The sequence below is a fragment of the Crotalus tigris genome, unplaced genomic scaffold, assembly GCF_016545835.1.
Source record: "Crotalus tigris isolate CLP2741 ecotype Arizona unplaced genomic scaffold, ASM1654583v1 scf7180000017614.5298720, whole genome shotgun sequence".
In the NCBI taxonomy this organism is placed as follows: Eukaryota; Metazoa; Chordata; class Lepidosauria; order Squamata; family Viperidae; genus Crotalus; species Crotalus tigris.
This window is the reverse complement of record NW_024096513.1, coordinates 3,294,698-3,321,804: the sequence shown is the minus strand read 5'-3', so window position 1 is coordinate 3,321,804 and position 27,107 is coordinate 3,294,698. Positions and strand designations below refer to the sequence as shown.

Genomic DNA, 27,107 nt, shown 5'->3' with positions numbered 1-27,107 from the left:
CTAGAAGGGGTGTGCCATACTGTTCTTCAGGAGGATGGCATTTGAGTGGTGCACCTAAGACAGTTCTCCAAAACATAGAAGATGTCAGGAGGGGGGGGGGGGAATCCTGTATTTATGTTATTCACATTTGAAATAAATCAGTCCTATCAACGTTATGAGTACGCCACAAACCTGAAAATAAATCGATCCTCAAAGAATTCTTGAGACTTCCAGAAACAGGCCTAGAGCATTTTCTCAAGGAGGGGGCAAGATGGCCCATGACACTGTAGGTTGAAAGAAAGAAATGTCATTTTCTATTAAACTACACCATCTGGTGGCCAGAATAAGAAGCTGCTGCCTTAGCCTTGGCCAAAAGCACCGGCTTCATTTGGACACTGAGAAGAACTGGATGGGAGAGATTTTCTAGAGACTTTCCTTCACAGCGTCCATTTCTGTTGGTGGAGATACCATCATGGGTGAGCGCGTCCCGCTTGCACATATGCACAGTCGCTACCACCAAGCCCCAGCAGCCCCTCACTCCAACTGACTCTCCCCTGGGCCTCTGGCATTGTCACTTCAGCTCACACATACTCACACTGCTATATACTCAATCATCTTGCGGCCCAGATCTAAACACCTCACGGGCCGGATGTGGCCTGCGGGCCTTGAGTTTGGCACATCTGTTCTAATGCATCCTACAGTGAGAAGGGAGTCGGACTAGACCAGTGTTTCTGCAGTCTTGGCAACTTTTAAGATGTATGGATTGCAACTCCCAGCATGCAGTCTGGGGAATTCTGGGAGCTGAAGTCCACACACCCTAAAGTAAGACTGAATTACTCAAAGGCCCCTTACAGCTCTGTGATTGAATTCAGAAAACAAGTATTCCAACTTTCTCCTTACCTCAGCACAGGTAAAGAAAGATTTTTTTAAAAAAAAACCTCAAACTCCATAATCTTACAAAAGTAATTAAACCTTTATTTTTTTTTAATTTAACACTTTAGAATGCTTTCTTAACATGAAAATACATGTTAGGTACAATTGTGTCTTCTAATCAGACAACAGCTTCAACCCCAACGCAATCCGCATTTTCCTCGTGGAATCTGCCTCTTGCCCACATGGTTATTTGGAGTCATCAGCATATAGCAGAAAAACAGAAAACTATCCATCTGTTTTTGCCCTGGAAATGACCAAATGCCAATTTCCATTAACTTCATGGAAAATGGTCATTTTAAGTCTTGAGTTTACAATGGTTTCTGGTGAACCAATTGGCTACCTGTTTGTCATGACCACGGTATGAGATGGGCATACTAGGATTCAGACAACTAACAATATCCAACTCAGTGTTTCTCAATCTTGGCAATTTTAAGATGTGTGGAACTTGAACTCCCAGAATCCCCTACTGGCTGGGGAAGTTGCCAAGATTGAGAAATACTCATCAAAATGAACTTTTAAACCCCGATCAATGCACAATTAAAAGCTAAACCTACCCTAGTCTCTTAGAATTATAAGGAATAAATATGCAAGCCGGTTAAGAGAGTAATGAAAACTCCTTCACCTGCAGCTTATTCCACCCCTATTTCTATTTGCTCCCAGAGAGTTGTCCCCTCTTTTACAGCTTTAAACTGCCACCATCACATCCGTCGCCCTCCCAAGCATCTCAAGTTGGTCCTATGTAGTGTCCACCATCTTGCTGGGCTGGAAACGACTCTGTTCCTGCTGGAATCTGAGACAGTGCAGAGATCATTTCCTGTGTAAGGAGACTACATGATTGAGCTTCCAGATTTTGAACGTTGGACTGCATCATTGTCTGGATGAAAGACAATGTTTCCTGCAGAGATGAGTTATGCCCTCCAATCGTGTTGGTGTAAGGAATTTGGGGTGGAAGTTGAGCCTGACGTTCCTCAACAGGTGTCACAACTTCAGCACAAAAGACACTTGGTAAAAGTAGATTTTCAAAGGTGTTTATTCCTTGGGCTCCATACGCCATATGAGTTCCCTGTTGATCTGGATGTAAAACCCCAGAAGGTAAAAGAGGCCCAAGCACACTACAGAAATCTGATGGAAGAGGATCGGTGCAAAACTGTATCTCTTCCTCATTCTGACATGGCGGTGCTCCCAAAATTTCCAGAGTTAAATTGCCCAATTGCTCTCCAGTTGAAGCAGAATCTGCTGTCAAAGAAGGCTGGCTGACTTCATCTCTTGCATCTTGCTGGCAAGAAGTGGAAGGCGCTCTACACACTATGCCTCTTTTGAGCTGTTCTATGAGATCAAGAAGACTGTCAAGTGTCAGCTCCTCTTGCTTTGGAAGGCTTGTCAGGCCTTCCGCAAAGGAAAGCCCTTCTGTGCACACAGGCTGCGGGGTCTGTTCCTGACCAACATCTGCCTGTAAACGTGAAGGGAGAGTGAAACAGCTGTTTTCCGGGCTGACCTTAGAAGTGATTCTCTTTTTCTTGGCTGTAGGTGGAAGATCATGATGTGTCTTCAGCCTGTCTAGAAGAGTTCTTCTGGGCAAAATTAGCCCCAATAGCAAAGCTGGGTGACACCGATGAAGGCCTGTGGAAAAAACACAAAGCCGTGGAATTAAAAAGACACGCCCAGGGACAAGAAGCGTTTCAGCCATTTTTAAAAGAAGCACTTTCTCTTCACTGGTTGCCAATGCTGAAAAGAATGAAGTTAGTGGGGCAGAATGCCAGTGTTAAGAATATCCTTCCCAATCTCAAGGCTGTGAAGAAACAGCCAATTTCCTGCAGTCTTTTCTGCAGTAAAAGCCTACCATTTAAATCTAGACGTACATGCATATATATATGGCGATGTGATGGGGAACCTTTTGGGCTTGACTGTGTCAAAAATTTGGCAAAATGGCTAACTTGACTCTAGTAGCATCTTTCTCTCACATTCACACACACACACACACACACACACACACAATCCTGAACAAAAGAGAAACATCTCTTCCCACAGTCATTCGCAATTCAGTGCAACTTCTTGTTCACACGAGGTTGATGACACACAATTGCTGATAGTATGGTCATTTGGCAGACTGTGGTTGCAGATATCCTCTACACTTAGTGCTCCTGGAAAATGAGCTTTGCTGTGCAAACAACCCGCCCATGCAGCAGTTGGGAGACAACTGAATTGTGCAGCTGCCATGTTCCCATTGCATTTTGCAAACTGCGCTCTCTTTCATGTCACCATCAATCACACTTTTGAAGGTGACAAATCACATGCTGATATGGATGGGGAGAATCCACTTTAAGCTTTGGGCGGTGCAAAGTCACATATTTCTTGTATATTCGTCGCCATTCAGTTTCTTTGGTAATTCAAACAGGGAGAACAGTTGTTGGATATTGATGAACACTGGCGTGTCACGCAAAACGTCACGGTGTATCACTTTTGACATGCATGTCATAGGTTCGCCATCACTGAGATAGATATATAGGCATAGGTGAGATAAATGAGATACAGAGGTGGAGATATTTATTTATTTAGCATGTAACAGATAAAGCTACTGATTTCTGCGGACTGCCATAAGCAAAACTATGTATATGGTTTTCTTCCTGTCTCCACTAAGGCAATTAATCTAGGGCTGTTGTGTCCCCAAAGTCTTTCTATAAGCAGTTTCCTGAATACGGACACTCTGTAAGAGCCTGAAGAGTTGTGATAGACTGCTCTGTGTGTGTGAAGCCTATCAGACATAATAAAAACACCCTAACTGTTTGCAAGTCAAAATTGACCAAGGGTAGGGGGAGATGGGGGGGGAGGGAGTAAAAGCAAAATTTTGGGTAATCTTGGGATTTCAAAACAAGCCTTTCAACTTGTTGGACCTTATTTATCCAAAAGATTTAACTAACATTATAGAGCTGCTATACAATGCTTTATCTTAAGGCTTAATGTTCTGGTGTACAACTCTTAGAATCTTTTGCTCAGATCCGAAGCAAACCAATGCAGTGGAGGAGGCTAATCTGCTTTATTTAGAAAATGATGGGATGAATTGCTTTGACCACCTGGTACGCGCTTCCCTGCCGTTTCTCTTCACCCCTCACCCGAGATCTAAGTAAATAGCACACTGGGTGGCTGTGCATAGGATTCTCTGGCATTTTGCAATGCGAAGTGAAAGGACGAGGCCAATTCCAAATGTCGATGGAGAAATTTTAATATCCTGTTGCAGTTGCCGCAGGACAATCAAATGCCGCGTTGTCTCCAAACAGGCACGCAAAGGTCATCATAACAAAGCCAGTGAAAATGACAGCACTGGGGGGCGGGGGAAGGTGGGAGATGACAGCTGAAGAAAGCAAACATCCTGGAAGGTCCAATCATCAAAGATTCTGCAAGAGTGCAGAACAGTCTCACCCCGTGTGGAGGTTGATTGTAACCGGTACCCTGCATTGGAGATTCAATAAAGTTCAGTAAAAGTTGCAAAATTCCCGCGTTTGCTCCTGAAGCATATAAAAGTATAGGAAACTGAATCATCCAGCAAAATCAAAATTGAACCCATCTACATAACACAAATTTGGGGAGCTAAATCCACCTTTGCCTTTGAACTTCACGTGAAATATGAATTTTATGCTATTTTTCCCGCATGCGTTTTCAGTGGTTTCCCTCTTCGGTCACATTAAACATAACAAATTATTGGCAACTTTTAGAGGAGTTTTTATGACCTCAAAGATGCAGGTTGAGCATCCTTGGCATGGATGATACCCTCCTTGGTGCAGATACCAGAGTTAACGCTTCTGAGTCTTCTTCAGTTTGTCTCGTTTGCCAACTATTGTTCCTTTAAATCAGAGCTCCCCAACCTTTCCGAGTTGGCAGCCCGGAGGGAAAGGGAGAAGCAGGGAAATGTACATGCGTGTATGCGTGTGCATATGCACGCCCACATGCGCAAAATGGACACATGCACGGTGGCAGTGCTAGCGACTGCGCACATGCGCAAGTGGCCGCACACACCCATGACGGTGCTGATGGCGGTGCTGGGGCCTGCACACATGCACAAACGGGCCGCTAGTGCCTGTGTGACACTGGCAGCGATGCTGGCGCCCCATGCATGCACAAACGGGGCCACTAGCACTTGTGCGGCGGTACTAGTGAGTGGGGAGGGTGCCTGCACACGTGTGCACACTTGCCAGCCATCCCACGGCCCGGTGGTGAACAGGCCACGGACCGGTACTGGGCTGCAGCCCACAGGTTGGTGACCCCTGCCTTAAATGTAGGGGTTTCATGACCTAAGTAACATCATCGGTACTAGCAGCTTTCTGCTATGTTCTTTTTTTTCAGATTTTTTTTTTCATTTCTCTGATTTCACTTGAGCTCTCATACTTCAGCTGCAATAGTTCGGGTGCCACCAGATGGCAGCAAAAAAGATGCAGAATACTCTTTCCTGTCATCTAGTGGCCATCCGAATGTCTGCAGTCCAGAAATGGTAACTACAAAAACTGCTGAAACCAAGAGAAGTTCACTTGAAAGAGAACCCATAGTGGAGAGGTTGCATTAAATTATAGCGGCCAAAGAAATAAAAGCAAAAAACACATCAATTTTCCTTGGCAAGAAGCTTATCTTACAAAGAATAGTTGTCCTGGTCTTGAGCTGTCCGGGTTCCTAAAAACCAACAACATAAAAGAGACCTGGTCTGGTTCTTACCTGGTCCACCTACTGGGTGGAATTGGGAAGGCACCAATTGGTAGGCTGGTAATGGCACCAGGAATATCTCCATCTGGTTACTTTCCGCAATGCCGTATCTCTGTCTGTTGTTCAGGTAGGTGTACAATGTGTGGTAAGAACTGAAATCTCTGGATAAACTGGGACGGAATCTTATCACCCCCATTTCCTAGATGGAAAGGTAAGAAACAGGCCATTAGCTGATGGGAAATCATTTGTCTATATAATTTATGGTTTTTCTTGCAAGAATTAAAGCAAGGGGTCCCTATGCCATCTACACATTGCAGGAATGAACAAACTCTTTGTGGATTGTGTGTGCGTCTGCGTGCGTGCGTGCGAGTATGTGTGTATGTGTGTGTGTGTGTGTGTGTGTGTGTGTTCAGAGACTTACTTTATGTTAAGAGTTACACTGGCAAATTAAGCCTAACCTAAGAAATAACTGAAGAATAACTGCAAAAAGCTTTGACCTTGTGAGTGTAGAATTTACATCCAGTGGGTGCCTTCATAAGCTAAACAGGGAGGATTTCAAAAATGGAAATACTGAAGGGGAAAAAAATTCTTCAGAAGACTTGGGAGAGTCTGAAAAACAAATTAATCAAAGGCCAAACACAAACCGTGCTAGAGAGAAAGAAAAATGAGAGACAGCTGAGGAGACCAGCATAGTTTCAAAATATGCTCTCTGATAAACTGAGAAACACAAAAGGACAATTTTTTAAAAAAATGGAGCAAAAAGTTTATATAATGAAACTAGAACATAGCCCAAAGATGGGGTCAGGAAGCCTAAGACAGAGAATGAATTGAGGCCAGCGATGAATGTCAAAAAAAATAACACAAACGCTTCTTTGAGCATGTACAGAACAAAACTCAAGGAAACGGGGGGGGGGGGGTCTGCTGGCTGGAGAAGATGGCAAGGTGATGACAGACTAGAAACTGAGGGCCTGTGATTCTAGTTTTTCCTTTGGCGTGCAAAGCTTCCTGTGTGACTTTGGGCCAGCCAGACACTATCAGCCAAATCAGGAGGAGAAAGTTGGATTAAATGACTTCCAATGCCCATCACATTCTATATTTGGAAGTGGAAGTCAGTTTGTTAGGATATGAGTCGCCATCCCTGAACAAAGGAAGAATTTGGGAAGAATGAGAATACCTCTCTCTTTCTTGGCCATATGCTATCCACATAAGCCCAGACGTCCTTGGGGAGAATACATCCCTGTGACTGAAGCACTGTTGGTAAAGCCTGCAAGAAAATAAAAGAGGCACACTTTCAGTGCTGGAGTAAAGGAAGTTCTATATCTGGTAGCAAGATTAATCCAACAGAGACACTTTTTATCAGCATTCCTTATGGTAAAGTAAAGATAAAGGGGTCCCTGAGGATTTTATTCCACTCGTCATTGCTGACTATGCTGGAAACAAACGCCACTTTCCAAACACCACATCTTGCAACTTTCTTTTATAAAAGTAGCATTGTAATCCATTGTGTAGTTATGGATTTAAAATTTACCCATGCTGGGTAATGTTCTAATGACAGAAGTGGAATTGCACACTCCTTCTAGGGGACACAGGAGTCACTGTGCTAATATTATATAAGTCAGGATGTCAGGAAATTGTCTGCTGCCATCAGGGCATCCCAATGAGGAATAGCACTAAAATACTTTGGCCCTTTTTGGTGGTGTGATGGACGAGAAGAGGAATCAGAAGGTAATTCCCATTTCAACTTCAAAGAGAGATGCCCAAAATCACATTGCCAAAACTGACCATTCTGTGGCCCAATTTCAGCAACAGGTCAGGTCTTGAGGTGCTGAGATGCTGCAGATGGGGTGTCAGGAGGCTGTGTGCACCTCACAGGTAGACCATAGCTGATTCAGTTACTCAGAGCTACCCTACCAGTGGGGTCCTTGGTGCTCTCTCAACTTGGTTGTTTTCTGCAGACATTTCATTACTCAACTAGGTAACGTCTTCAGTGCTAGATTAGCATTGATGCCCTAACACTGATGAGGTTACTTAGTTGGGTAACGAAATATCTGCAAGAAAACAGCTAAGCTCAGAGAGCCCCAGGGACCACACACAGTTCAACTCTGAGCTATAAATAGTCTCTTCTACAGGTACAAGCCTTACCTGACAGAGATGAGAGCCAAAACCAGAAACAGGATACGCTTTGGCTACAAACTGCTTCACACTGAACATCTGGATAAGCCCATTCCAGATGACTGAGTAGCTGGGCCGCTTTGCCGTCTGTCGATTTCGGTTTGCAGTGCTAGCAAAGGCAGACATAAAGAAAGAGAAAGAAATCTGCAGATCTTGGTCTGTTGCACTAGTGCACACTAACGACTTTGAGTCTTCCTGGTTCACGTCTTAATTAATCGCTCTGGGTTTCCACTCTGTTTTAATATGCTAATATTTCTACATGATACATTTCCAATAGAAATTACTACTGGAAGCCAAAACAGGGGTTATCTGACATGGGTCCAATTGAAAGGATCACTTTGGTTGTGAGATGGGCAGCATATACATTTAATAACTGAGTAAAATTAAAACTTAACACAGAAATGCACAACAGATGTACTTGAGGAATGGAGAAAGCCAACAAACAAGAAATGAAAGATGGGTTGCCAAACTGCTTAGCCTTGACCAAAAGGATCCAACCAGTTTCTTCCTGATTTTGCTTATACCTCCTTTTGCCCCAAGGAAATGCATTTGGCTGCTATGGCCAAAGGACACTGGATTTATCTCCTAGTCCAGAGGTAGGCAACCTTGGCTCTTTTATGACTTGTGGACGTCAACTCCCAGAATTCCCCCACGTAACATGGGCAAAGTAAGTGAGATGCAGTTTCATGATTTTGCCTTCTAGTGATGTTATGAGCTCCAGTACTCCTTGTTAGTCACCTGAGAGGCTGGAATATTCTCATAGCATTCTTTAAGACTTCTGGCAGCTTTTATTGAAAAGGTCGAGACACTAAGTGGTTTATGTTCACTGAAGGCGAACACGTGATTTGAAAATCATATATTCCATGGGAAAACTGAGCTACATAGACAGACCTGCCTTCATCCTGAGGTGTCTTGTCCATCTCCGAGCATGCGATGTTTTGACGCAAAATCTGAGAGGGATTTGCCTCCTGCTTAAAAGTCAATTTATACGTGACTGGCTCAAATACCTGCTCATTGTCAGCAGCCAACTCTCCTGCAGAGCCGGAAAGAAAGATACTTGTAAGTGCTGTTTTCAATTACAGGAATTTCTCAACTTACAACCTCACCCGGGACCACAATTCCCATTGCTAACCAAGGCGGTTGTTAAGTGAGTGGTGTCCAATTTTACAAACTTTTTTTGCCATAGTTCTTGAGCAAATTGCATGTTATGAATACGTTGTGAATAAGTCACATTAAGTGAATATGTCATGAGGAGGAAATCCAGCTTTCTCCCACTGACTTTGCTTGTTAGAAACCAGTTGGGAAGGTCCACAAATGGTCGTCACATGACCTCAGGATGCTGCAACCGTCGTAAATACGTGCCGGTTGCCAAGGGTACAAATTTCGATCCCACGGCTTTGAGTATGCCACAATCACTGCTAAGGGCGAGGACCAGTCATAACTTTGAATACTTGCAAAACAAACTATTGTAAGTCGAGGACTACCTGGACATTTTAAATGATCCTTGGTCAATTTTTCAAAACCCATGTTCACCACTCTGAGGTAAAAATCGAATAAACAAACAAACAAATGGCAAACCCTGAAGTTTGGAACGGATTCTGTCACTTAGATTCCGTGATTAACATTGTCTTTTTATTTATTGTCCATTCAAAAAAATCTCGACATCAGTATGTCTTTAAAATGGCTGGATTCTGGTAGGGTTGCTTTTTCTCCTCCAAATCATCCAATATGGCTGCCTCTGACAACGCCATCCCCTCACGTATTCTGTTCATTCATTCTAAAATGGACAAAGACAGGCAGGGTCCCGTCCCCTGAAGGTTTTCAGGTTCCCCAACAGTGGTGGAAAAGGAACTGTTTGAAAACCAACATTCTGTTCCACTCATTTATTTCAGAATGATGTTAACTGGAAAAAATATCCCGTGGATTTTGCAGCAAAGCCTGGAGCCAAGTGTTTCTTACAGAACGCTGAATAGTCTAAATACAAAATTCAGAAGCACCAAAGCAGTTTTGAGTCTCCCCTGCTCTAAGTCTCACTTTGAATGGTGCAGGAGTATGAATGGATTTCCAGAAAATATTGCAGACCACAGGAACCATTTGCGCTTCAGTGTGAGATGCAGACAACACAGACTCACCCCCAACAGCCTGTGCCCATCTTCCACAGTGAAGGGACCCAAGGCAGAAAACATCCTGCAGCCAAGAAGGCTCCACACACATTTGCACTACTCAGATAATCCTGAGGATACAGATGAACCTCCAAATGGCTCAACGACGCTCTAAAAGATTGCAAATGACCGGCTGTCTGCAAGGAGTATAAATCCTTCCATTCCCCGCCATCCAGTCAAAGCTGAAGAAGCTTCTTGGATGAGAAGCGAAACGTCTTCAAAGAAAAATAAGGAAGTCCAGTTGCCTCCTGAAAAAGCTCCTTATACTTGAAATAGAAATAAAATAGACCCAAATCCTTTAAAGCACACAAGTGCTTAGAATCACTGGGACCACTGAGATTGCTTATGTGGCTGTTTTTAATGTTTTAATGCATTTAGTTGTATAGGTTTAGTATGGTTTTATAGGTTTGTTTTAACTGATTTTGACTGGGAGCTGACAAAACTTGGGGAGATAAATGTTTTCAATAAATAAAATATTAACCAAATAAATAAATAACTAAACTTACTTATTTGGTTGCTCCCAGCTAATGATGGTACCTCATGTAGCGATGATTCCTAAAAATAATGTACCACCAGGAGAGTTATTGAGCTTTTGATTTTTAGCCCCACCAGTTGACATCTATGATAAAGTCAATGAAGCTTTCAGCTTTAATTCTATTTACTGTAGGGAAGCCTTAGTCCAGGGATCTTCAAACTTGGCCCTTTTATGATCTGTGGACTTCGGATCAGCACAAAAAGTTGTAAATACATTAAAATAATAATAAATACTGAAACCAACTAAGAACTAAACTTCTAGTGAAATCTCTATAAATCTACCGCAACGGAAACTCCCAAGTTACATAGCAATGCAGCAAAAGGCCTCCAGGGTAGGAGGATGGGTTTCCGACTGGAGCACGTCTTCACAAGGACCTCTCCTTCAGATCTTGACCATTCAATTGGGGGATAACTCTTGATCCCTCTTCCTTCAAACTCAAGGGAATTGCCTACAGCAGGGGTAGACAACCTTGGCTCTTTTATGACTTGTGGACTTCAACTCCCAGAATTCCTGAGCCAGCCATGCTGAGGAGAAAGGGAGAGGTTTCCAAGCTGAGCCATGCTAGCTCAGGAATTCTGGGAGTTGAAGTCCCCAAATCATGAAGGGGCCAAAGTTCCCGCATGCTGGCTCAGGAATTCTGGGAGTTGAAGTCCACAAGTCATAAAAGAGCCAAGGTGGCTTACCCCTGGCCTATAGCAATGCTCAGTCGGTTGCCCTTGCCTGAACACCACCATCTACTCACAATGATTTCTTCAGATGCCACGTCTATGTCTACTTCTCTGTATATCTCTACAATTCCTTTGTGGGTGAATTTTTCAGAGCAACGCCTCGGCATTTCTCGCTCCTCTTTCTCAATCATCTCCAGTTCCTGCAAGCGACAGAATGACACAGACGTAGCTCCAAGTACCGTAGGAGGGCCATTTCACACATGACTCCCATCTCAGATGTGTATCTTTGAATGTCAAGATGGTGACAAACCAGCCGCTTCTGAAATACGCTCCCGCTTGTGACAGGCGTTACCGTTTTTGGCTTTACCCAACACAGAGAACCGGTTGTTCACATATTTGAACCCCACCACTGGTCATAAGCCACTTTTTTCACAGCCATTGTAACTTTGAATGGTGACTTAATGAACGGTTATAAGTCGAGGACTACCTGTATTGATTTTTGTACTTAAGTTCTTCATGTATATCCCATATTTTATTATTTTCACAAATAATTCAAGGCGGTGAAGATTTTCAACACACCTTTCTCCTTCTATGGGGGGTAAGAGTCACTTGGAAGTAAGATGGGTGGTGTACAAATTTAACAAAACAAACAAACGTGGTTATCAATATTAACTTTTTCAGATGGAGGAAATAAGACTAGATTTGTACCCGCAGCAAATTCTTACCCTTCCAAATATGTTAACCGAGCTGAAAAAGGCAGTGAACTCAACTTACATGTTTGTTCTTCTTGGCTCTCCACTCTGCTAGCTCCTTGGAGGCCATCTCTAAAGAGCTCATCTGAACTAATCTCCTTGGGGTGATTTTTCCACGCATCAACTTGTTGAAGAGCTGGGGAAAACGCAAGCAACAGATGTTTTGCACAAGAGCTGTAATTAAAAGAATAGCTGGCCTAAAGCCTTCTTACTTTCCTTCTCATAAAAGAGTGCAAGAAATGAGTAATGCCTTTGAAACAAATAGTCATTTAGATTGCAAATCAGGATCTGTGATATAATATTCTAGCAAGCTGACCAGGTCAGCCAGTCTCTCATTGCATTCTCTTGATTTCTCCGATCCCATGAATTGCCTTTATCTCACCCCCAGCCCACAAACAGCCTTAAGTTGTGCTTAGCTGTAGAAGCGTTAAGGTAATATTCATGACTTATTCTGGCACTGTTCAAGGGTGGTCTCCAAATAATGTCAGATTTGTTGCCTTCATCACCTATGTAACCTTCCAGGAAGGGTTGGGAGGTGAGTCAATGTCAGTCTTCACAACCATTTGTTCAATGTTTGAAAGTTTTATTTATTTATTTATTCAACTGAGATGTCACCCATCTCACTCTGAAAAGCGCTGCAGTTACAATGGCGTTGACAAAAATGAATTACAACTGATCCTAGCCGGATCCTTGCAGCTACACACTGAGTTCCTTGCTTCATAGTTAAGATTCTCTTTACGGTTTTGAAATGAACAATGAGGCAACTTAGCTTGCATTTTTTGTATTTCTGACCTGGTTGTCTGATGATTTCAGATTGAACAGCAGACTGCGATACTTGTTTTTGTAAAGCCGATCCACGCGGCCAAAGTGCTTGAATATCTCCATCTCCACTTTCTTCGCTATTTTTGATGCTATATTTTTCTGCACATCCAAGTCAGGGGTATCATTCAGCCTGAAATAGAGAGGCAGGATATTAAGTTGGTCTAACCAGTCAATTTCTCGCAGCAAATAACATTTAGGCCATTTAGAATGCTGTTCTCTTAAGACTTTTCAATTAAACACATTATTTAAAGATACTGGAAAATACCAAGGAAGAATATTTGCTTTGGACTTCTAGGAATCAGACAGAGGCCAACTCAAGCTATCACTCTATCCTAAAGCATGCTGGCGGTCCTCATTCTCTTAATCTATCTCAAAAATTATCTTCATGAGGAAAGGAAGCTACCTATACTATCACATGTAAGTAAAACAAATGGGACTTCCAACCCTCACAAAGTGGGACTGTATTAGCAAAACAGAAACGTAGAAGGAATGTTTGCTAATTCAAGCATCCTTGAAGTGTCTGGTTCTCAGTAAGCTTTATCAAAATTTCTATCGCAACTGATAGGCTTCTTTGTATTAAGACAATAATTCTTTCTTGAAGACAGTAACAGTATAATCTCCAGGGCACAATGTTAAATAAGTGAGTTCTGCAGTTTGAGCCTTGATTATTGAGTCTTGGGTCCTGCATTTGATTCCACACATCAATTAATTTTTAATTACCATTTGTTATCAAATTTGAATTCCAATTTGATTAATAATGGTAATTAAAAATAATTTAATTTGTCCCCCTCCTGTATACCAAAGATATCCAGCCACTCTGGCCTACCTTTTTTGGAGGGTTTCTCTCAAGGTTTCTATCACCTTCATGCGACTTTGCTCTTGAGAGAGCCACGGCCGAGGTATTGGCTTGGGAGTCTTTTTCTGTGTTGTCCTCTGTTTTGTCCCGCAGCCTTTTAAAATAATAGAAAATACTTGAGACAATAGAACAGAGGGAATTTGAGGAAGGAAAGGAAATTTGAGCAAGGCCTACTATTACTTCTTTGCTAAGAACTCCACTTTCTTGCAATTTGTATGTATGCATTTAATACAATAGAAGAATTGTATCGTATCCCTAATTCCTCAAAATTGTATCCCTAACTCCTCAAAAAAAAATTTTAAAAAGCTTCATTGTCATCCTTCCAATTAGTTTAATGAAATTTGCCTCAGATATCTTGTATGATGACAGGTACCAATTCAGAAACTCTAATTATCAACCCAGATTCAAAAATTAAAATCATTGCAGAATTAAATTAGAGAATTAGCGGAGGGGGGACAAGTAAATTGGAAATTCCAAGGTTTGCTTTCAAAGTCTGAGAACTAGGATTAATCCCGCATCTCTTTGTCTATGTGACATGAAGATGTGGATTCTAACTTTTCTGGCTTGGCTGCCCGCAGGCTACCATTCACCTCCAGTGCAGTTACTAATGCTTTTTACAAGATATCAGCCCTGAATTTAAATCACACAGAATTTTGTATTTTTCCACATACATTTCTAACTGGTTCTAGAAATAAAACAGAGGAGTTTAAAATATCCACCAAATGAAATGATATTCTTCAGAGCCTATCAGATTTCGAGATTTTACAGGCCATGATGAGCGCTCCTGAATTCTTCCTGACATTGCAATAAAACATTCCAGCAAAAAGGATTTTTTCTTCTTCATAGCTCCTTCTTCAGGGAAGCTGTTTCACCAACAGCCTGCCCCTCCTATTCCTTCCTCAACATCACGGTTCAGATACAAAACACACAAGCCAAAATTGCTTCATGGAGCTTTGAAAAGTCAAGATATACAAGAGAGTAAGGCTTCCACCATGCAGCTATAACAGCCATCTTGATTTTTTTTTTAACCTCCACAAAGATGCCTCTAATTTATCCTCATAATATGTGAAATATTATATATGCTGATGGCATTTTTTTCAAGATATTAATCCTTAGCCAATCACCTAACAGTATCCTGACTTAGGACCAACATCTAAACTCCCCCCCCCTCACAACAAGACAGACTTGCCCATCCTATAAATTATCCCATTACTGCATTGAGATGGATCAAGCTAAGAGCTCTTACATGTTCTATTTGCTCTTTATGACCAATAAATCTCACAATTCCCAGTTGATCGTCAATGTGATACAGGGGACAGGCCCACAGCAAGCTGACATTTGTTCAAACTCTTACTCCGTCATAAAGCTTATTGCACGAGTCCCCAGGGCAAGGTTTAAAAACACCAATATGTCTGCAGACAATTCCGTTTGTGCCCTCCAGGCTCGGCGCTCAATGGGATGTTTAATTAAAAAATAATTGTAAACTAAATTAAGGAAGAAATGGGGAAGTTATAAAGGAAAGCACCAGCTTCCAGCATCATCCGTATTTCAAAAAAATGCCTCTGGGGGCCATAACATTCCTATAAAATAAAAATAAATGGGGTTATTTTGTTTGGAAATCTGCCTCCTTGCTGAGAACTACAGGAAAAATAAGCTGCGGAGCTGAATGGCATATTCTACAATATTAGTGAGAAGCATCCTTGGTTTTTCATTTTTTAAAACTGGAGGCTGGCCATGACAGCTACTGGGTAACACAGCCAAAATACAATTTCGAAATTTCCAACATTGTCACCAGCCCTCGAACTGGGAATTGCGGATCATGGGGTTAACCTTAATCCACTATATTAATTTGCTCCGGAGCAGATAAAATAAACAAATCCTCAACTATTCAACAGTCTCCTTTCTACTACAATATGAAGGAGCGAAGCGTCCATGGAGATTCTCAGTCACCCAGGTCATGACTAGACTTTGTCTTTTCTTCGAAGATGTTTCGCTTCTCATCTAAGAGGCTTCTTCAGTTCTGACTGAATGGTAGAGAATGGAAGGATTTATACTTCTTGCACTAAGTGACTGCAAGGAATATAAATGCTTCCATTCTCCACCATTCAATCAGAACTGAAGAACCGTCTTGGATGAGAAGTGCAAGGTCTTTAAGGAAAAACAAAGAAAGTCCACTTATCTTTTGAAAAAGCATCTTTAGGAAGGATCGAACTGATATCGGAAAGCATGTCACATTTACTTTTTTATAAGATGCCCAGATCCTTTGGCTGGTTATAAATACTATAAATAAATAAACCAGCAGCAACTTACCTAAACACGTGGTTCTGTTTGCTAAACAGAGCCTATTTTCTTTTTTTCTCTTTGAAGATAGCCTGGCGTCACTACCTTCACGTGTCTTGCATCACAGGAATTGTGACCATCATGCAAGGAAAACAACCGGGATTAAATTAATAGCTTCTTGCAGACTTGAATTGGAATTAAATTACCTATTGGTTAGTCATCGTTAGTACGCAGCCCACAGTTGCATAGGAGAAAAAGAACGTTTACCCTACGAGTGGGCTCAGGCATCACATCAATCCGTGGATTGTTTAATTTTAAAAAATTGTAGACAAAATTAAGGAACAAAGGGGGAAGTTATAAAGCCAATGAAAACATAAGATAAGCTAGTTGGACCTTTTTTGGGTTGAAGATGGACTCAAAATCAACTCCCAAACCTACTGCCAGCCTTCCTTATCTTGGCCATCGTATTTCCTTCCCTTTGACGCAGCAAAGGAAGAAAGAATAATAACAATATTGAATGAAACTATGAAATGATTCACCTTTGCACTTGAAGAATCCTCCAGTTCTGTAAGTTTTCCCAATCTGGATTTTTTCGGATTAAAGCTGGGACTTCCAAGAAGTTTCACTAGTGACCCAAACAGCTCCTGGAGGAAAAAGTCCACACAATTATAGGTAGCCCTTGACTTAACAACCGTTTGTTTAGTGACCAGTCCAAGGTACAACGGCCCTAAAAAAAATAATTTATGACTGTTTTTCACACTTACGACAAGTACAGCATCCCTGCGGTCACGTGATCAAAATTCAGACCCTTGGCAACTGACTCGTATTTATGACGGTCGCCGTGTCCCAAGGTCATCCCCTTTTGCTTCATTCTGACCAGCAAAGTCAAGAGGGGAAGCCAGATTCACTTAACAACCGGGCTGCTAACTTAACTGCAGTGATTCACTTAACAACTGTGGCAAGAAAGGTTGTAAAATGGGGCAGAATTCATTTAACAATTGTCTCGCTTACCAACAGAAATTTTGGACTCAATTGTAGTTGTAAGTCGAGGACTACCTGTATGGTAAAAATGTCTTATAAAAAATTATTCTGATTTTAAAACAGAATAATAACAGAGTAACAGAGTTGGAGGTCATCTAGTCCAACCCCCTGCTCAGGCAGGAAACCCTACACCATTTCAGACAAATGGCTTTCCAGTCTCTTCTTTAAAACTTCCAGGGTTGGAGCATTCACCGCTTCTGGAGGCAGGTTGTTCCACTGGTTAACTGTTTTCACTGTCAGGAAGTTTCTCCTTAGTTCCAGGTTGCTTCTTTCCTTGATGAGTTTCCATCTGTTGCTTCTTGTCCTGCCTTCAGGCACTTTAGAGAATAGCTTGACTCCTTCTTCTTTGGGGCAGCCCCTGAGAGATTAGAACACTGCTATCATGTCCCCCCTCATCCTTCCCTTCATTAAACTAGACAAACCCAATTCCAGCAACCGTTCCTTATATGCTTTAGTCTCCAGTCTCCTGATCATCTTTGTTGCTCTTCTCTGCACTCTTTCCAGAGTCTCAACATCTTTTTTACATCATGGCGACCAAAACTGGATGCCGTATTCCAAGTGTGGTCCAAATCACTGCTGAAGATGTTGAAGAGTGCTGGGCCTAAGACAGAGCCTTGGGGTACCCCACTGCATACTTCCCTCCTTGTAAATGCAGTTCCATTAAGGATTACTCACTGAGTACGGTTTGTCAGCCAGTTACAAATCCATCTGGTGGTGATGCTGTCTAACCCACATTTTTCTATCTTATCAAGTAGTAGGTTGTGTTCTACTATATCAAATCCCTTATTGAAGTCCAAGTAAATTATATCCACAGCATTCCTCTGGTCCACTAATTTTGACACTTCTTCAAAGAATGCAATAAGATTTGTCTAGCATGATTGGTTTTTGACAAACCCGTTGGCTTTTGGTTATGTCTTGGTTTGCCTCTATGTCAGTGGTTCTCAACCTGTGGGTTGGGACCCCATTTGGGGTCGAACGACCATTTCACAGGGGTCACCAAACAACGCAGTCTGCCATTTTTTTCCCCCCTTCTCCTTAGCTGTGCTACTCCCTTTTATTCTATGGGCTTTTGAAAGCCAATAGAATAGATTCTCTTGAATAGAGTCTAATTCTATTGGCTTTCCAAAGCCAATAGGAATTGTCCACGCTGTCTCTGCCCTGCTGAGCCCGCCAAAAGTCCCATTCTGCAAACGGTGCTGCACCAGTTGAGTAGTCCTCGACTTACGACCGGTTGAGTAGTCCTCGACTTACGACCGGTTGGGGGTCACGGCATTAAAAAGGTTGAGAACCACTGCTCTAGGTGTTCACTGATTCGTTGCTTGATTGTCACATAAAGAGCAATGATATTTTACAAGGGCTATATATTAGTACTATAGATTGTAAATTTATGTTGTAGGTAAAAGAATAGAAGAAAAGCATTTTGTAAAAAAAAAATCCTTTGTAAATATAGGTCTTTATGGGATGTCAGGGGGGAAAAAACACATTAAAGACAAGAGACCATCACACCACATGAGTCTCACTTGAGGAACCAGAGGTTTATTGAAATTTAGCGGCACACAATAAGTACTTACATACCATAACCCATTGCAATGGGGACCAAATGTACAAGCAGTCAAGGGATTGACGGCTGATGACCAATTGGCCCTGACCTCTTTTTAGTGCCACTCTTTTATACCTGAAAACCGCAAACACATAACTTCTGAGATTTCAGCCCCTAAATCGGTTCCTCATTCTTTCTTCTGGCCACATCTTTCCACATAAAACCATTATAACATGTGTGGTTGTGAAACTTGCATGTTATTGCAAAAACAGTTCCTCAGTTCCCGTACCATCAAGTCTCGTGTTGTAATTATAAAAAGAACTATGCAAGTTTGCAAAAGCACCATGTTGTGCAAAGGTCACAGTTCTGGTTTCAAATATTTCTAAAGTAGGAATAAGGTCTTAGCTTAATCGATATATCATTAATACCATTCTTATCCATCAGGAAAGCTTCAGTAAATACAAGCTGAAAAATAAATAAAAAAATAAAATTATTTTTTTCTCATAGGGAAGAAGCAGCTTTAAATTTCTAGTCAGCAATCCTAAAATAGTTCTACTGGATCCAGAACTAAATGCATGGGTTAGATTCCAAGTAGCTTTGGATTTTTATCAGTTTTATTGTAAAAACCTGTTTCCTGCATTATGTGTGGATGTTAACAGACAAGGATGTCAAGACTAAAGCTTGCACACGAAAACACTCTTAATAATTTCTTCCCATTCTTTCACCTATAGCATAAATATAAATCTACAGTACAGATACTCCTCAACTTATGATCTTAATGGAGCCTGTCCATTACAGTCGTAAAGCGGGTCATCACATGACTGATTCTTTTCTGCAGTTTCATGCAGTTTTTCCACCCATTGTTCGCTATGGGATGTTTTTGCCATTAACAAGAAATAAATACCAGTTTTCAACAAAAATATTGTAAATTTTGGTCACATGGCTGTGGGACACTACAATGTCCTATACCTAATGACCATGGGGTTTGTTTAACAGTCACCACAAAAAAGATGTCATAAAATTGGGTTGATCATGTGATCTTCTGCTTAATCAACAGCATGACTTACAAACATAATTCTGACTCAATGACAGTCGTAAGCCTGTAAATATTTGGCTCTTTGAATTGCTCTGGAACTCTTGCCTCCAGATGGGATCATTGTTGTCATGATAACACCAAGACCACTGAGAACCAGTAACTCCAGAATTTGCACACTAGATAGCAGTTTGAATCTGGAACAAGACATCTGTGCTGCACATTTAGCAATTACTCCCGTGGAGAAGTTTAATCAAAGGCAGCTTCTATCTATTATCATAAAAAAAAGGAACTTACATAAAAGACCATTTTTACGCTCCGAGACTGATACAGCAGCAAGCTTTCTTCTTCCTTAGAAAGAACAAACCAATCTTAAGTCATCTTTTTCATATGAGCTTTACCTCTTTTTTAGTGACCTGTTTACACAAAAGGATCCTCTCCTGATCTTTTCCCCTCAAATCCATCATCAAAATCAAACACGCTTCTGACTATTCCATTGGGCACTAGGTCCAAATAAGGATGTTTCCTAGACTGCTGTTGATTTTAAATTTCCCTTCTGAAGGATGGACTGAAATGTGTATATAAGAAATGGCATACTGACGCTCTCTATTGGAGATTCTCTTTTACCAACCAAATGTAGGCTAAACGTGACCACAGAAACAGGTGCTAGAGCATTTAGGCTGATGGGTAAAATTAACATAGTTTGTTGGGTGCATGCTGATAATTGACATTTTGGATCTTAAGCGTTTACATTTTAATTGCCTTGCAAAACCTAGCTAAGCAAATAATGGCTTTAATAACTGGCACTAATAATGGATAATATAAAAGACATTGCTGACACTTAACCGTTAACCAGGGGCATCTGCAGGAGAACTCAGAGTCAAAGTGGAAGCCATGATTATGTGATCAATGTTGCCATCTCGATTTTTTTAATATATACAGGCACAAACACATACACCCTGGTGTTAACCAAAGGTAGGAGCACGAAAGGAATGTGCAAAGGTAGACCTCCCAGTTATGGCCTTTTCTTTAGCAACTGCTCAAAGTTACAACAGCACTCACATTTATGACCATGGTCACATCATCAAAGTTTGGGTGCTTGCAGCATGTACTTATGATGGTTGCAATGTCCCAGGGTTATAAAATCATCACTGGAGACATATATGGAGATTCTCAATCATCATCCAGATCATGGTTGTCCCAAAGGTTCTTTTCCAAAAGGCAACTGCACTTTTGGAGGGGGGGGTTCCTTGAAAACATTTTGCTTCTCATCCAAGGAACTGGAACTAAAGAAGCTTCTTGGACGAGAAGCGAAACGTTTTCAAGGGAAAAAAACAAGAAAATCGAGTTTACTTTTGGAAAAGCACTTTTGTAACACCTTCCCAGCCAGCTTCCGACAAACAAAATCAAGGGGAAAAGCCAGATTCACTTATCAATTACAGAAATTTACTTAACCATGGCAACAACGGATCATAAAATTGGCCTTGACTCATTTAACAACTGCTTTGCTTAGCAACAGAAATTCTAATTCCAGTTGTGGTCCTAAGTCAAAGGCTAGCTTTATATTTTTAGGCTGTCTTAACTACTATTTCTATATTAAGAATCTGTTCACATTTGATCCAGCCTAGAGTGCATAGGGGGCATTTTCCCAGACCCTCCATAAAGAGAATAGCTATGATCATACTCCCAGAGAAATGTTTTCTTCTGCTGGTGGACAATCCATAGTTTCTTTTTCATTGCTGAAGAAATTGACTTCTTTGTCTTCAACTGACATTGTTGCTTTTTTGATCTCAGTGTGTATGAAGGCTCCATCATCATCATCATCATCTGGATAGTTCTGGCCTGTGAAGTTGCCCTCTGGCACTAAATATTCAGCCCCATGATCTGAAAGGCCACCTCCATATAAAAAATCTCCAGGCCTTTCTTCATTGGCTACACACACCAGAGCTTCATCGTATCGAATTTCATTGTCTTTTAGCAGAAAGCAGAAGCTCTCCATATTTGTATTGCTATCCCTGATATTACTTTCCTCCTCTTCAAGGATCACCAGATCTTCATGGATCTTTTCAGTGAATGTGTTCAGACTGAGACCCATCAGTTCCTTTATTGGCAGCTTAATTTCACTCTCGTTGGAAGTCAGAGTCTGTATGCCTAACTTAAGATTGATCTCCGACAATGACGAGAGCGGATCAGATACGTGACGTTTGTCCCCTTCGTGAGGTTTTTTATCAGTCAAGATCATTCTGCCAATTGATGTTTTGGAGAATGCGTTGCTGCTAAAAGCAGGGATAATTTCCCTATCCTGCAAAACTCCTTCATCGGAGACAGAGATGGAATTTAGGCTGTAGGGTTGGGTTACATCACTGATAGCTGTTTCACTTGATCCTCCTGACAGCTTTATCTCCACATCTTGACCATCTTCTGCTTTATAACAGGCAGGTCCCTCCTCTGTTTGTTTGACCATATGGCTCCCAGATTCCATACATTTTTCAGTTGGTTCAAACCATTTCGTATTCCATGTCTCTGCCTCAGAAACAGGAACAGAAGCCTTTTGAAAGCATTCTTTCCTTTCTTCGTCTGTTTTGGCCAGACAAGGATCCATTACTGTATTTTCATGGTTTTGTTCAATAAAAGGGAATGTTGCAAACAAGCTCTGATCGCTCAAGGCCAAGAATGTCGAAGATTTGGCTCCATTTCCAGATTTTCTAATGTCACAATTGGAATTTGTTTGCCCAGGCTCCACTTCTCCAGAACATTCCCCTGCTTCTCTAGAATTATCCACCTCTGTGGTGCGCCTCTCGGCTGTGTCCTTTTTTTCCTTTTCTAGCAATGCCCCAACATTTGGAATTTGGAAAGACTTCTTTAGCGTGGGAGCACAATTTTTATCCAATATGTCGTATAGTGAGACTTGTAGTTTTCTAAATGCTGCAAACTTTTTCTGCTGTGTTTGTGGTGCCAATTGCTTTCCACGTGGAGTCATTAAACAATAATCATGCTTTCCTTTTCTTCCATGGTTGCTATTTTTCCACAGTGCAAAAGATGCCTTTATTATTGAATTTTGCTTCAGAGATTTCTTTCGGCTTCTGCAAGATATTGGTAGTATTTCTGAGCTCAAACCAATCTGTTTTCTACTGTTTTCTTTCTTTGCTCCTGCTTTTTTGGAATGATATGTTGCAGGTTCCATTTGTAATTTCTCTTGACTGATACTTTTCGTTGTGGAAAAAAAAAAAACAACTTCCTCAGTGTATCTTTTCCTTGCAAGACAATTGCTATTTCATGTTCTTTTCTCTGCACAATCCTTCAAAGACTATGGATTCTGTATTGTGAAAGGAAGAAAAATCAAATACAGATATAGCAGTCTTTCCCCCTTATTTCTTTTATGTATTTTTCCCCCTCTCCATCATCTCTACCAGCTCTGAGGATAAAATCAGAGCCATGTCTTTAAATGAGAGTGCATCTTTAAATGAGGGTGCATCACAAGCACACAATTTCACTCTTTCAGACTCTTTTGGTCTTCTTAAGATTAAAAAAAAATCTTCCCTACTTGCTCCTTCCTTTGTGCAGACTGTCAGTTCGCTACTTTGCTTCCCTCTTAAAAGAGGGGCCACCCGCAGTTTACGAGCAGAGCCTATATCGCAAAAGGAAAAGAAAACCAAGCAAAAATATATACTAGTTAGGGTTTAAGAAAAAGGAAAGATAAGCAAATGAAAAATTACATGACATTTTAAAACTGACAACTGGTGAATTGTTCTAACAGTCAGGAAGTTTCTCCTTAGTTCTAGTTTGCTTTTGCTTTTGATTTCTTGTCAGTTTTAAAATGTCATGGAGTCTGAAAGATTGAAATTGTGTGCTTGTGATGCACCCTCATTTAAAGATGGCTGGCTCAGGAATTCTGGGAGTTGAAGTCCACCAGTTATAAAAGTGCCAAGGTTGCCTACCCCTGACCTAGAATGTCATTTTGATGTTTTCCTAATCATAAATTTTGCTTATCAGGGCTTTCTTTGATTGGTAAGATGTCAGGGCCCAGTGAGCGATAAGAAAGCCGGAATGGAAAAGTTCGTTTAATTCACTTAATGATTAAAACTGAATATTTTTTATTTATTCTTCCACTGAAAATACCAAGGAAAGGAAAAGCAATGTATTTTTAAAATTTACAGTCCAGTTACAGTCCAGTCCAGGCCCAACTTGCGGAGTTTGCTCAGCGTGGTAAAAGTGGACTTCTCACCTACCTGAGAGGTCCGGGGCTTAGCCCGAATTTCAAGCAATTATTTGCTTGTGCCACCAACTTTTCCTGCATGAACCGCGGAGCGGAACTGATCTATAGGAAGATTTTTTTAAAAGAGAGAGAGAGAGAGAGAACCAGCCCCAAGCATTGAGCATTAAGTTGTTTGCAACATTGGTTGCAAAAGTTTAGGGGAAAGGTTTAAAACCGTATCACGGTCAGTTCTAAGCACTGGGCCAGGTCGGGAGTCCTGGCATGCGTGTCTTTTTGCACGGGTTTGGACCGATAGCCCTTTTTTCCTCGGGGTCGCCACTACTACCGCTCGGGCTGAGGCTGGCCGCAGCGCAGCCCGGCGAACGTGTCTCCTCGCTGCGCTCCCGTCGAAGGCAAGACCAGCAGCCGAGGACGGGGCGGGACGGGACGACCCAAAGCCCCCTCCCCAACGGCCGGCCGGTCCAGCAGCGAACAACCCACGCGCCTCCTTGCAAAGATGTTTAGCGCCTACCTGGGAACGCCCCACTTGCTTCCCTAGGACCCGCCCCCGAGGTAGGCGGGGCTCCATCGGCACGCCGGTGGGCGGGGCCTGCCCGATGAGCCAATAGGGCGGAGGGGCGGGGCTGGAGTGTTCCTGGACCGCCCCGCTGAGCACGTGGAGAGAGGAGGGTCGGACAGCGGTGTCGGTCAGCGTTGGGAGCTGGGACTCCGCAGTCCGGGCAGGGGATGACGGGCGTTGTAGTCCAACGCAACTGAAGGACACCGGGAAGGCCGGACACCGGTTCGCGCCAGGCCTGAAACGGTTAAGGGGCAACGCTGCGCAGAAGCCAGGAATGGGGACGGCTTGGATCTCCTAGTACAGTGTTTCTCAAGCTTGACAATTTTAAGGCACGTGGACTTCAACTCCCAGAATTCCACAGCCAGCATTGCTGGCTGTGGAATTCTGGGAGTTGAAGTCCACGTGCCTTAAAATTGTCAAGCTTGAGAAACACTGTACTAGTAGAGCTGCCTTGTTGTTTTCCCCCTCTATTGTACTCGTTGTTTTGAAGTCCACAAGTCATCGAAGGGCCAAGTTGGAAGACCCTTGTCATAAAGGGTTGGTGTTTCTGCAGGAGCTGGGTCAGGGAGATTTTAGAGGAGGGGTGTTCCAACTTGGCCCCCTTGATGACTTGTGGACTTCAACTCCCAGAATTCCCCAGCCAGCATGGCTGGCTGAGGAATTCTGGGAGCTGAAGTCCACAAGTCATCAAGGGGGCCAAGTTGGAAGAGCCTTGCTTTACGTTATCGTTTGAAGTTTGCATAATGGCGAGTGGGGGGTGTAGCTCAGTTTGTAGGGAAATAATCACAAGAGATTGGCTGCAAAAGTCGGACCATCGTCATCAGATGACAGTTCAGAGTGGAAAGAAGCCTCTCCCCCTTTGCAGCCCAGATCTGGAAGCCCCAGATTCTAGTAAAGTGGCCTTCTGGGGATTATTTGGGCACTTGTCTGAATGACGTAAAGGCAGGGAAGAGGAAGATAGCCCGCCACTTTAAGGGCTGGCCGAAACACAGTGAGACAGAGAGGCAAGCTGGAAAGGAGCTTCAAAGCACTGGGAGATAATGGAAATAGATTGGTGCTGCTTAAATGGTCTGGATACCCCCATTCGAAGCCTTCCCATACATCAGTGGTTCTCAACCTGTGGGTCGGGACCCCATTTGGGGTCGAACGACCATTTCACGGGGGTCGCCAAACAACACAGTCCGCCATTTTTTTTCCCCCTTTTCCTTAGCTGTGCTACTCCCTTTTATTCTATTGGCTTTTGAAAGCCAATAGAATAGACTCTCTTGAATAGAGTCTAATTCTATTGGCTTTCAAAGGCCAATAGGAATTGTCCAGGGTGTCTCTGCCCTGCCGAGCCCGCCAAAAGTCCCATTCTGCAAACAGTGCTGCACCAGTTGAGTAGTCCTCGACTTACGACCGGTTGAGCAGTCCTCGACTTACAACCAGTTGGGGGTCGCGGCATTAAAAAGGTTGAGAACCACTGCCGTACATCGTGTATGACTGACTTTTCCCCGTCAGAGGCTGGCTTGAATTAATTGTTCAACAGCCTTTGGTGTCATAGCCTGGCGAGCACCAACATGAATAACCGGAGAACAGAGTAATTCATGCCATAGCTCAGGCAAAAAAGTCTGAGAACTCTGACATGAAATAACCAGGGAGAAGATTAAACACTGATCTAACAATGGCAAGTTTGATGCAGAGATTGGCTGTTTACAACCTTGTCTTCAGCAACCTTAAACCAGTTATAACTGTTCAATAAAGCATTCTTTTTAAATAAAAAAAAAAGAATCCTGATTTAATAGGACTATTTGCAGTGGCCCAGTTCCTGAGACATGATGAGACCCTTTCTTTTAAAGGGACAGCTTCTGAAGTGGATTAAGATGACAGGAACTCAGCCAAAAATTGGTAGCTCAATTGTCACTTTGTAGTTTCATTCTGTAGGGGTACATGCAGCTAAATGACAATTGAGCTACCAATTTTTGGCTGAGTTCCTGTCATCTTGCATTGAAGGAACAAGAATAGTGACGTGTTCCCAGAGAATGGAAATACTTCCGTCTTCAAGCCTGGTTCCCCAAGATAGCTACAGTTCTCTGACTTTGGCTCATTAGAGTTTATTAGCAAAAACAAAAAACCCAATTAGATTCTGGCCTATATCTTAAATTCCTGTTCTGAAGTTGGCTCTTGTGAAGGAATGTTAAGTTTCAAGAAAGCAGAGGCTTCAATACAGCTCAGACAACTGGATACAATAGTTGTTTACGCATCACATCAAGCCACAAAACAGGTAACCACATTTTAGCTTAGTTTGTTGTGGAACTTGGCCCATGGGGTCAATGCCAGATTTAGATTGGATGAGGCCCTAAGCCAGGGATCTTCAAAGTTGGCAACTTTAAGACTTGTGGACTTCAACTCCCAGAATTCCTTAGCTAGTCCTGGCTGGCTGAGGAATTCTGGGAGTTGAAATCCACAGGCTGAGGAATTCTGGGAGTTGAAGTCCACAAGTCTTAAAGTTGCCAAGTTTGAACCAAGCTATATAAAGCTTGATGGGCCCTTTTAAAAAATTGCCCCGGAAGGTCTCACAAAGGTGTGTACCAATACAGATTCTTTGGTCACAGAAAAAATTGAAAACATGTATGCGTTTTAATTACATATAAAGCCATTTTAAAAACTACACATAAACATTTACTAGGCAAGATTTTAAAAACTACAATGCATACAAAAGCCACATAAAATGCTTTAAAAAAAAACACCTTAAATTTTGGGAGGTCCTATGGATTGTGAGGTGTACACTGTGGCTTGTTTAATTTATGCCTAAATCCAACAATGCATGTGGCTTTAATTCATAGCTCATCCAATCAGTCCAATACCTAATGCCCAGATCTTGAAGTGAA

The 27,107-nt window shown here is 42.1% G+C and overlaps 1 protein-coding gene across 4 annotated transcripts; it reads right to left on the bottom strand.

Moving 5' to 3' along the window:
* Positions 1-950: 950 nt before the first annotated feature.
* SPOCD1 (SPOC domain containing 1) lies at positions 951-24,414 on the bottom strand. Of its 4 annotated transcripts, none has more exons than XM_039329569.1 (15): positions 23,692-24,414; positions 21,147-22,778; positions 19,760-19,813; positions 16,388-16,492; positions 15,879-15,963; positions 13,539-13,662; positions 12,683-12,842; positions 11,913-12,026; positions 11,213-11,338; positions 10,442-10,490; positions 8,665-8,806; positions 7,744-7,882; positions 6,776-6,865; positions 5,614-5,800; positions 951-2,532 (listed from the first exon to the last, which is right to left on the bottom strand). In XM_039329569.1, exons 2-15 carry the CDS (start codon positions 22,644-22,646, stop codon positions 1,637-1,639), a joined length of 3,771 nt encoding a protein of 1,256 aa, XP_039185503.1. In that variant the 5' UTR covers positions 22,647-22,778; positions 23,692-24,414; the 3' UTR covers positions 951-1,636. The 4 variants fall into 4 exon arrangements, with proteins under 4 accessions (XP_039185503.1, XP_039185512.1, XP_039185520.1 ...); XM_039329586.1 differs by lacking the exon at positions 951-2,532 and adding an exon at positions 3,894-4,359; XM_039329578.1 differs by lacking the exon at positions 23,692-24,414 and having other exon boundaries at positions 21,147-22,844.
* Between the last annotated feature and the right edge of the window lie 2,693 nt (positions 24,415-27,107).

Coding starts and splice junctions, on each gene's coding strand:
- SPOCD1 (XM_039329569.1), bottom strand. CDS start 22,646: ATGGAACCTGCAACATATCATTCCAAAAAAGCAGGAGCAAAGAAAGAA. Junction 12,843..13,538: donor AGAGAAACCCTCCAAAAAAG/GTAGGCCAGAGT, acceptor TCTCTATTTCAG/GCTGAATGATACCCCTGACT. Junction 6,866..7,743: donor TTGGCTCTCATCTCTGTCAG/GTAAGGCTTGTA, acceptor ATTTTCTTGCAG/GCTTTACCAACAGTGCTTCA.